Here is an 11768-nt window from a genome sequence, read left to right on the forward strand (position 1 = left end):
CTTTTTCTTTAAAAATCAAGTCTGCTGAGTCATTTGCTCCCATGCTGCCTCCCACCATGCCGCTGTAGCTCTGCCTCCTCTCTCTCTCCCTCCCTCGTTGGCAGCTTGCTCAGGAAACAAGGCGAGACACAGTAAGCAGCAGCTGTGACTCGGAGAGAGAGAGACGCGCCGTGCCCACCAGAGAGAGGGCAGCTCTTCTATCAACAAGCCAATCGCTCAGACAGGAATTTTTCATTACACAGTTGTTAGGCAGGGAGGCGGGGAGAGCTGATGTCACTAGCAGGGGTGTGCGAGTGCATCAGCAGCCATGTCACATGCTGCTAGGTGGGTCAGTGATGCGGATGGAGATGCATGGCCGTTGCACCGGGAACAGAGGCAGCAGGTTAGCTCCCCGTCAGCTGGTGAAAAGGGGAGGGGGAGGAGGGGAAGTTTTGTTTATGAGATTAGTTTGGTGTCGCGAGTCTCTCCCTGACCTTTTCTATGCAACGCAGACTAAGACAACACTACTTCTTTTTATAACACTACTGCTCTTTGTCTTTTTTGTTTGTGTGAATCTCTGAACTGGATCTTGGGATTGAGAAGAGTCGGATCTGGCTGCGGTGGGCAGCAGCAGGAGGAGGATGCTCTTCCCCAACTGCGGTGGCGGCGGCATGTCCGGCTCCCAGGAGATGCCGTCATCCAGAGGCCCGCCGGGCGTCGCAGACCTGGGCCTGGGCCTCCAGTCCCTTCGGCTGTCCGGCTGGGACAGACCCTGGAGCAGCCAGGATACGGACGCACACAACTCCCCCTCCCAGGTCCACACCAGCTCTCCCTCCAGTGAGTACCAGACATCTTGTTTACCTCAATGTGCTTCATGTTTTTACACCAGAGTCCCCGAGTTTAGTGGAAGGTGGCTGTTTTCCCAAGAGTTTACACCCCGTTTTACCCGACTATTACAGTAGATATCATAGTGTCTGCGAGCTTGTGTGATCTGCTGGTTGCTTGGTTATTACCGGCAGTGTGTGCTTGGGAACCGGCCGTAGCGTCACCGGGGAGGATGATGTGGCACTTTTGCTTTTTCTCTCGCAGCAGGCACACAGAAAACACTCCACTGAAGCTACTTCATGTCAACAAGAGAACCTAAAGCATGCAAAGATTTTTATATAAAACAGGTTTTTATTTCACTGCAGAAGTCATTCTGAATGTTTAAAATACCTGTTGCTCTAAACTGCATGAAACCCTCCCAGAGTGCGGTGAACCAGAATAACGGTCCCAGGTCGCTCGTGGATGCTGAGACGAGCTTTGGAGACGTTTAAGACTTCAAGGACTTGTTCTGACCCATTTGTAGTTTTATCGCTGCGTGTCTGAACCGACCCGGGCGTAACTTCAGCGCTTTTCTAAACTGGGACCGAGCGCTGAACGATCCCCTCAGAGCCTCGCGGCCACTGTTGCAGTGCAACTCTGTCATCTGAAGGAAGCTGCTGGTTAAAACTTGAAGGAATCAGGCGCTCCTGAGAGGAAATTGTGTTTCTAGGAATCAAAAGTGAACTAGCGTGCAGCCTGCTTTGCACATTAAGTACCGTCTTGTGCATGTAAATTCAGGGAGGGGGGGGAAACGACTTGACTTTGCAGCTTTTCAGTTCCCACAAATCAATGTGGTTCTTGAGATTCAGCACACAAACCCAATTTTCTTCACTTTGCTCTTTTGTGGGAACCGGTCGCACAAAGAGATGCACATTCTTGGAATTTGCAACAATGTATCCAGAGGTCAACTAATACATCCGCAACTATTTTTGACTGATTTTTAAACTGTCATTTTAATGAAGAAAAAGCTTCTTAAATGGGAATATTTTCGGATTTCTTTACTCTGACAGGAACTTGAATATCTTTAGTTGTGGACAAACACATTTTATAGACAAAACGATTGAGAAAATGATTGACGATGAAAATTTGGCTGCAGCCTTCAGCACGCATCCCATCTTCAGTTTGCTCACCAAACCTGTAGCGCCAGCTCCGTCTCGTTGAGGCCGTGATCATGTGACGTCCTGTGTCTCCAGTGCTGGGGATCCTGAACAGCCCCTTCAGCAGCATCCTGGGGAAGCCCCCCGGCTACCTGCCGCCCGAGTCCCTGAGCATGACCGCTGACTTCCTGGAGAAGTTTCCCAGCATGGCGCGCATGGCCAACCGCCTGGACTCCAGCTCCTTCCTGGACTCTCGCTCCAGCAGCCCGGAGGACTCTGAGACCAGCGGCTTCAGCTCTGGTTCAGACCACCTCTGTGACATGCTGGTGAGGCCGTCCTCTTGCTCTCCTTCCTCTTGCTCTCCTTGCTCTCCTTCCTCTTGCTCTCCTTCCTCTTGCTCTCCTTCCTCTTGCTCTCCTTCCTCTTGCTCTCCTTCCTCTTGCTCTCTTGTCCCCTTCATCTCTCCTTCCTTCCTTTTGCTCTCTTGTCCCCTTCATCTCTCCTTCCTTCCTCTTGCTCTCTTCATCTCTCCTTCCTTCCTCTTGCTCTCTTCATCTCTCCTTCCTTCCTCTTGCTCTCTTCATCTCTCCTTCCTTCCTCTTGCTCTCTTCATCTCTCCTTCCTTCCTCTTGCTCTCTTCATCTCTCCTTCCTTCCTCTTGCTCTCTTCATCTCTCCTTCCTTCCTCTTGCTCTCTTCATCTCTCCTTCCTCCTCTTGCTCTCTTCATCTCCTCTCTTCATCTCTTTTATTTTAGTATTTCAAACGTAGATGAGCTTTACTTTAAACAACCAAATGTTGATGCATATTTAACAGCAGGTCTCACGTTGCTGTGACTCCATGAATCCTCACGCTGGCTTTATTTAAAACCGGCTTCAACTTATTCTCCATTATCCCTCGAGTATGTTTTCATAAGGCATCTCTCTTTTCTGAGCTCCAGATTTAATGTTGCATTTGAATAAACTTTCCATTTACTTTTTTCTTTCTACTTGACAAAATTCAAGATGACGCACTAAATTCATCACAATACATTTTCGACATCCTGTGATGTCTTAAATCCCCACTATTGGTCTCTCAGAAGTTGTTTTTCATCTTTCTCTCCAGTCGACTCTGCGGATTTCCCCCCCGCTGCCTTACCTGGCCTCCAACATGCAGAAGGATCTGCTGCGACTGGGCTCCCGAGGTCTGGACCCGCAGGACTCCAGCTCGTCGATGACCCCGCCATCCAGCGCCAGCCCCACCTCCACCATCTCCCGCCGCTGGCGTAGCGGCTCGCCGTGGCCCGGCACCGAGATGCTCGACCAGTCGGACGACACGTTCAGTATCGAGAGGGAGGCTCGTCTGCACAGACAGGCTGCAGGTAAACCTAAAACTCACATGGGTTGTCATTAAATGACAGGAGAGCTAGTGACATTAGCAGTGACGCTAACGTCTAATGTAGAAAGCTTACGTTATAATAATTGTATTCATGAAGCACATTTCACAGACAAAAGAGGTCACAAAGTGCTGCACAGTTTAAGAAACACATTAAAAGATGGAGTAAAAAACATGATGATGCGTTCAGGCTCTGTTCAGTAAAAACGAGCATTGGTTATTGTGATGTGTTAAATGTGATCTTGTAAAATGTTTTTGTTGAATGTAATTGTTTGAAGATGTTTTCACGGCAACGTAAAACAGATATTAGAGATGAATTATTGGGCTGTTAACACTCGGCTCTAAGCAGCTTATGAACATTAAAACTAATCACAAGATTTAGCTTTTCATTCATGAAATACAATCTTATTTCCCAATCATTTAAAGAAAAACCCCACTACAGATGACTATTGAGTTTAAACAATTAAATGTGATTATTTTACTTTGTTATAGTCTGGATCCTTGTAGACAGCTGCTATAACGAAACAGTGATCCATGATTGCCGATATGGATGATTGATCGTCAATTAGTATTTGTGGCCAAAAAAGTGAATGGGGATCCCAAAGTTATATTTGCTTCCTGTTTTGTGCTGATCCATTGAACCTCTAGTTTTAAAGGTATGCATTTTGTGTAACCCTTTATTTTATTTTTCTGTCCTCGCCAGCTGTGAATGATGCCACGTTCACCTGGAGCGGTCAGCTGCCGCCCAGAAACAACAAGGACCCTCTGTACTCCTGCAAGGTCTTCCTTGGGGGCGTTCCCTGGGACATCACGGAAGGTAACTGCTGCTCAAGGAGGATGATAAGCGTTCATTTTTTTACAGTGTAATGAGTGTGCAGCCCTTAAGGGTTGTGCATAATCACAAACCTTAAATTTAGTTTTTTTCCGCCTTATGAAGTGTCACGATATCAAAATGATGACTTGGATACCTCAAGTATCTCGATGGAGAAACGATGCCACAGACAAAAACCTAAAGCGTCAGGGAAAATAATGGATGACAGAACTTTAATTCAAATTTTAATAAATAAGCACATTTTGGCTGTACGAGGACAACAGATGTGGATTATTGTCTCGTCGTGTGTTCACTGCAAGAAATACTGCAAGTCATTTTGTTGAGTCACCATTTAGTGAAATTTAAGTTCCCTCATTAGCATAATATGCCGGGGCTTTTATTGTGAAGGATGAACGGGAAGCGTGCTGCTGACCAGGTGGGAGTGAGTTTGCAGTCTTGGTGCTGAAGGCAGTAGCTTAAGTGCCATATTTCTGCTCTCGACCGGAATTGGGATATTGTACTTAGTTTTTTTCTTTGACGGGCAGGATATTGTGATCCTAGAATGTGGACGCCATGCAGCGCTGTTGTGATGTGAGCTGGATGACTTCAGTCAGGTGTTTCACAGCTCTTAATTTATCTTATTGCTTATTATATTTGCAGGTTTGGGCCTTTTTGTCACTTTAAAAATCATTTCAAAACATCTGCGACACATTTACAGGACGTAAAACATTCAGTTTTTATGTACAGAAATATAAAAAAGGAGGAATCTTTTTATTTAAAAGGTTATTAGGAAGTAAACATCCTTTAATTTTATTGAAGTGTGACAGAAATTCTACCTGCTGTTAAATAGAAATCCTTAACTTGTATATAATCTTGTTAAAGGTGTTTTTTGTATTATCTTATTGCCTTGTACATGACCTTTGCTTCTAGTTCACGTGGGTCTCTCCTCGTCCCCCACATCTTCTTTAATTCTCAGTGAAGGTTGTTTGAACCACTTTTCTAGGTTCTTAGTAAAAGACTGCTTTCTTCTTCTACGCTCACCTTGAACATCTGAGGTCATTGTTCTCATTACGTCTCGATGTTAACTACCCACACCCATTTAAAAACTATAAATCTATTTATGGAAGCCAGACTCAATGAAATGCTGCTCCTGCTTCGTTTCAGCCGGCCTGATCAACACCTTCAGCGGCTACGGCCCTCTGACGGTGGAGTGGCCTGGTAAGGATGGGAAGCACCCTCGCTGTCCTCCCAAAGGTAATGTGGCTAAAGGTAACGGCGAGCTGGTAGGCTACTTCATTTTTTTTATTCCCCTCATGGTTTTTAGGGTGGCACTGGGTGAGCACATGGCATGATGGTGAGTGACGGGCGTAAATCGCTTTAAATGTAGCGCAAAATGCTTTAAATGTAGCGTTAACTACTTCACATGTAGCGTAAAACATGGTGGTGGTGGGAGTAGACAAAAGGGGATGCATCAGGATGCATTAGATGTTAAATGTCTGACAGCTTATGAATGTCGGGTTTCTGGTGTTTTAACTCTTGGACTGATTTATTTCCTGTTGCAACGTCTTCATAATTTGAGATTTTCATTACGGCTGGATCAGGCAGCCGGGATCCGTCTAGGTGTGCGGCTAAAATGTATTTTCTTTATCGAGGATTTTACATTTTTGAGTGATTTGTGCCGGTAAAAAAAAGACTTGAGTGATTATAAATGGTTAAGTTTTAAAAAGTAATCCGATCTGAATACAATTGTCAGCGACTATAAAGCAAACTCATTGCACGTTACTATGAAATGTGTTTTTATTTATTTACAGTAGTTTCTGCCTGAAATTGTAAAAAGCATTCTGAATTCTCACTGATGCTTTGGGGCTTTGTTTTATTATCCTAAATAGAGCTGCAGCGAATAATTTAATTGTCAAATATTAAATTATCATAATGAATACGTTCAAGTAGAAAAAGTTGAATGCGATTATTTTCTGGTTTCTTTAATGACATTAAACTACATGTCTTTGTTTAGTTTTGGACTAAACGAGACGTCGTTTGGGAAACGCTGAAAATTCAAACTTTTTGTTTTGCTAAAACAACAAATCGTTTAGGAGAGGGAAAAAGTAAAATCAACAGATTAAATGGTTAACTTGGTACGCGCTCTGCTCGTCAGGCTACGTCTATCTGGTGTTCGAGAACGAGAAGTCGGTGCGGGCGCTGCTGCACGCCTGCTCCCAGGACCCGTTCCACCCCGAGGACAACCGGGAGTACTACTTCAAGATGTCCAGCCGCAGGATGCGCTGCAAGGATGTGAGTCACACGACTATCAACCATAGGGGTTTTAAGTCACTTTTCTATCTACATATATACTTTGAAAACTGGTAAATCTATCGCTGTACTGACTAGAGTTTAAAAAATGTATATGCTCGTGCCATTTTTATGCATTTCAGATATTATTTAACGGCTTTATTTACTTTTTTTCTTTTTAAATGACATACAAAGAGCTCATAGCAGAATGTTTTCTGTGAAAATAACTGCCCGCTAGTTCAATATTAAAGTACAACTGAATCAATTGATATTTAAAAGTCAATTTTTCAACTTTTCATGGTTCAAACTTCACAACTGAGGATCTGAATTATTAGAATGTGTTTTTTTTGGGAGGGGTTTGGACTATTGGTCACTAGTGAAGACGTTTTACTTACTAAAAAAAAATAATAATCAGATTAATCATTCTGAAAATAGTTGCAGTCTTAACTACTTTTACATAATACACGACGGCAAATAATGAGGTTTTCCTTCGAGTACTTTTGAATACGTTTTCCTGATTATACTTAGCAACATGCTGACCTTTTTAAACTTTAAGTGCCAGAGTATTCTACAGTGTAGTTGACGCTTTAATAGACCGACATATGGCATTTAGAATATTTTCTTGAACATATGCTGTCAAATTATCGTCATATCAACAGAGATAAAGGCAACTCTCTTTTAAATGCAGTAAACGGTTAATCTGTCGCCACAGAGCAGATGCTTCCTTTAAATACATAAAAACTCTCCTGAATAAAATGTCCACGCTGCCTCTCCGCTCACGGACGTCCGGTTCCCCTCTGCAGGTGCAGGTGATCCCCTGGGTGATCTCCGACAGTAACTACGTGCGCTGCCCGGCTCAGCGTCTGGACCCCAGCAAGACGGTGTTTGTGGGCGCGCTGCACGGCATGCTGAACGCCGAGGCGCTGGCCAGCATCATGAACGACCTGTTCGGGGGCGTCATGTACGCCGGCATCGACACGGACAAGCACAAGTACCCCATCGGTGAGTTCCTGCTTTAACTCTGTGGGGTGTTAGGTCTTTTTCTCCATTTTACATAATATCTTAACTTTAAACCTTTTTTAAAAGGCACTTGTATATGAGATGCATACCATAAAAGTCGGGTTACAAGCCGCTACTGCCTTCGGTCAGTGTCCCCGTTAGCTCCCCGCTGTAGCCAGCTAGTGCTCCGCTAGCATTCCGCTAGCTCCCCGACAACCACCGAAGGTAGCGGGACCAGCCCCGGCTCGACACCCGACTTGGGCAGAGGGGATGCTAGCAGCAACGGGGAGCTAGCCGCTAGCAGCAGCGCTAGCTAGGGCTGCTCCTAGCTTGCCACAGCGCTAGCTAGCGCTACTCCTAGCTTGCTACAGCACACACTGACCGGAGGTAGGAGCGGCTTGTAACCCGACTTTCACGGTACCCATGTGGTACATCAAAAATTGCAGAACAATCTCAGCTCTCTATATAATGAGGCACAAGTGTAAAGTGATGATATGGCCTTAAAGCTGAAAAATTGAAGCTCAATTTTTTAAATTCTTCATATCTCTTGTAAAAAGTAACTTTACTCATGTGGATGAACTGAACAAAGCAGTGGAATATATGAATAAAATGGTAGATACATGTAAGTGTCTAAAAACACTTTATTGTAAATAAATAAAGTGTCTAAAACCACTTTAATTTTTGGAGTAAAAGTGTTGTCAATCAAACTGAGATAAAATGTGACTGAGAAATGACTTCATACTACAGACCAAGCTTCATGGGTTGTGTGCAAATGAAAAATGTAGTTGTGTAGGAGCTCACAGAGCCTCCAACAACAGCTGAATTATATTTCTGTGCCTTTTTTCACGGGGCTATGAATATTTACAAAACAGACCCGGCAGGGTGCAGAACCGTTCTCTAACGCTCTCTGTGTTCAGGCTCTGGACGTGTCACATTTAACAATCAGCGCAGTTACCTGAAGGCCGTGTGCGCAGCGTTCGTGGAGATCAAAACCCCCAAGTTTACAAAGAAGGTAGGAACCCGCTCAGTAATTAGTTTCTACAGTGGCCCTGGAAGGACAAACCAGACGAGGCCTTTTGTGTTTTGTTTTTTTTCCGTTGGCCTCCGCAGTTCTTGAATAAAACGCCTCCTGCAGCACTAACCTTGTTTAAGCACCACTGTCTTTCAAAGTGATAAATAAAGATTTGCGTAATCAGCAGGTGTAAAAATAAAATGCTGAGTGTTTTGGCTCCTCCCCCTCAGGTCCAGATCGACCCGTACCTGGAAGACTCCATGTGTCAGGTTTGCCTTCGCCAGCCCGGGCCTTTCTTCTGCAGAGACCAGGTCAGTGGAAACAGTCTTGTGACCTGATGGACATCATTATTCACCGGCCAATGCTAGAACACAAAACCAGTTGACATTTAAAATAAAAAACAGAATTGATTTGGATCAGTATTATGCAAATGGATCCACTTTTTAGAAAGAGACAATTCCCAATGGAGCTCATCTAGAAATTGAGTTGAGCTATTTAAATAAATGTTCCTGGACGTCTTTCTGCCATTTCCACGTCGCCTTATATTATCTTTAATAGATAAACCAGCCATTTAGATCATAACTTTGTTTAGTGCATGTTATTGAAAATGTATACACGCGTAAAATACTTTGTAAATGAGACCAAATAAATGCATTTAGGTGGAGTTTACAGGCTTGTTTTTTTCTCAAAACAAACTTAAAGGCAAGTTTATTTGTATAGCACACTTCAACAAGGCAACTCAAAGTCCTTCACATAAAATAATTAAAAGCATCAAAACATAATGCAGAAGAAAACAAGATTTAAGAACGTTCATTAAAACATTCAAAAGATTGAATAAAAGTTGCAGTTTAAGAAATAAAATGTGTTAAAGTACACTAGTCTTTTATTTTAGATCCGGTTTTATTAGTCTAGTGATCAGACCAGTAGGAACGTTCAGGCTCCCTCATGTGGTTCAAAGGTGTACTGCAGGTATAAATGTTGAATATTTATTTTTATTTGGCAACCACACATAGAATCTCCTTCTCTGAAATGATGTAAATGAACCACACATGTCTTTCTCTTCCTCACACAGGCCTGCTTCAAGTACTACTGCCGCTCCTGCTGGCACTGGCAGCACTCCATGGACATCTTGAGCAACCACCGGCCGCTCATGCGCAACCAGAAGAACCGGGACTCCAGCTAGAGCAGATGGCTCCTAGACACTCTGCAGGGCCGGAGAGCAGAAGAGCCCCTCTCCACGTCGCGGGGGAGGGGGTTGGGGGGGGTCGCCCGCCACGGAGAGGGAGCACGTGTGCCGGGTGGCCACCGCGGCACCGCACCGGGGAGATATCACTGTAGAGAGAAATGTTCACTTTTTGCACTTGCTACATTTTTGCGGTTGTTCACAGTGGCACTGTGCACAGTGACCTTGTTGAGGAGACGAGGTGCCCTTCACACTTATGCATTTTTGTTTTTTCTCCCAGAAGGAAAGACGGGAGTCCGCCGACAGTTAAAGAAGTGGATGAAATTTTTTTTTTTTTTTGCATAGTGAAGAGCAGTCACGCAAGTCTCATTGCCGTTCATTGGCAAATGCCATACAGTGCCTTTAAAACTTTTATTTTTCTCCCTCCTGCTCCCGCCCACCTTACCCCCCCAGTTGGCGTCAGTTTTTTTGTTTTTTTCCTGCGCAAGCCAACTGGTGTTTCTTACTTTTTTGGGAGATGAATGTTGGGCTTCATTTAACCAGTCGCATTTCAGACATTTTTACGCAGTTTTTTACTAATTTGTACACAAACGGTTTTAAGTCATGACATGAACATTTTGAACAATTCTACCAGGCGGCTGATTTTCGGGGAAAACCCCTTTTTTTTATTTTTGTCATTTATCTCATCTGTAGCTATATATATTTTTTCTTTTTAAATTTGCCCCTCCCAAATTTCAACTGTATGGGCGCAAAATGTTGGAAGTACTACTTTAACTTGCTTTATTGGTCCAGTTATATTAAATGTAAGCGACAATAGGACTGGATATGCCTCAACCGGCTGTCCGTCAACTCTCACGCACCGGATGGACCCGTTGAGACGAGCGAATGAGCATTTGATTGTACAAAGGTTGGGTTGTTTTTTGCACTTTTTTAATTTGCACGTGTGGAGAGGTGGCAGTGGTTTTTAATCACTTTTGTACATCAGCAGGGGGCCGCGCCATGTCAGAACAGCTGCTAGTGTCCTGTTGAATGTAAGAACTTGTAAGAAATGATAAATTAATCTATCCAGAGCTTGAGTAGACCTTCCCCCAGTAAACAGTCTAACGCTTTCTTATCCCATTTTGCCTTCCTGTTCCCGTTGGACATTATGTGTAATAAGCTGTGTGCCAAAGACTTGAGTGTCTTTTCTTTACCCATAAATAAGTTTGTCATGCTGAGCTTGTTGTCCCTTGGCCCAGCTGCTTTTTAGAGTTTTGAAAGTCTACCTCATTGTGGTCTGCCAAGTTTGCTGCTACTTACAGTTGTGGAGTTTGTTCAGATTGGGCACAATAAAGGTGTTTAAGCATTAACCCGACATGTCTGGACTCTTCATTACGTCGACTTGTCACTTTAAAGTCTGTTTACTGGTCATCAGAGGTACTGCAGTGTGGTACTTCCAATGTGGATAAGCTTGACTATCTGTATTTAAATGTCACAATAATTGAAGGAGGTAATGCACTGGTGACTAAAGTATTGCAATATTTATGTATTATGAACTGTCTGGTCTAAAAAGATGCTAGATTCGTTTTCCTACATTTTATGCACAGACGAGCTGATTTAAAATGTTTAAGTCAAAGGTCACTTACTATTTTACATCAATGAAAAATAAGCAAATTGGAGTTTTAAAGGCGCCATATCACTGATGCAGGAAAAATACAGATTAACCATTACTTTTAATCATGTTATTCTATGTTTATATGACTTGTAACTATATTGACTTGGGTTACTATGTGTATATTTATCAGAAGGTAAGAAGTATTGAACACGTCACCTTTTTTCTCATTGAATATATTTCTAAAGGTGCCATTGACATGATGTTCTCACCAGATGTCGGTAACAACCAAAGTAATCCAGACATACAAAGAAAACCAAACATAAGCTCAGAAGAAGTTGTGTAATAAAATGGAATGACACAGGGAAAAGGTATTGAACACACTGACTGAAATGTATTTAATACGCGGTGCAAAAGCCTTTGGTTCAAGACTCCTGACATGCGTTGCTCAGGTGACATTTTGGCTCGTTCTTCCACACAACCTTCAAAGATTGGTGGCGGTGCCATCTGACATGGAGCATTATGACGCCCAAAGAGTTTCATTGCATTCCACAGGCTTGTCTAAATGTTG

The 11768-nt window shown here is 43.4% G+C and overlaps 1 protein-coding gene across 1 annotated transcript; it reads left to right on the forward strand.

Annotated features, from left to right (window-relative positions):
* Positions 1–307: 307 nt before the first annotated feature.
* LOC306735878 (cytoplasmic polyadenylation element-binding protein 1-like) lies at positions 308–9606 on the forward strand (the record flags this gene model as incomplete). The annotated part of the gene is given in 13 exon segments (XM_079217447.1): positions 308–382; positions 492–549; positions 552–577; positions 579–816; positions 2037–2266; positions 3043–3298; positions 4016–4129; positions 5288–5392; positions 6279–6415; positions 7216–7414; positions 8329–8423; positions 8654–8734; positions 9496–9606. Coding segments are annotated over 13 exon segments (1725 nt in total).
* Positions 9607–11768: the final 2162 nt, after the last annotated feature.

This window comes from Taurulus bubalis (assembly GCF_910589615.1).
Source record: "Taurulus bubalis genome assembly, chromosome: 4".
Lineage (NCBI taxonomy): Eukaryota > Metazoa > Chordata > Actinopteri > Perciformes > Cottidae > Taurulus > Taurulus bubalis.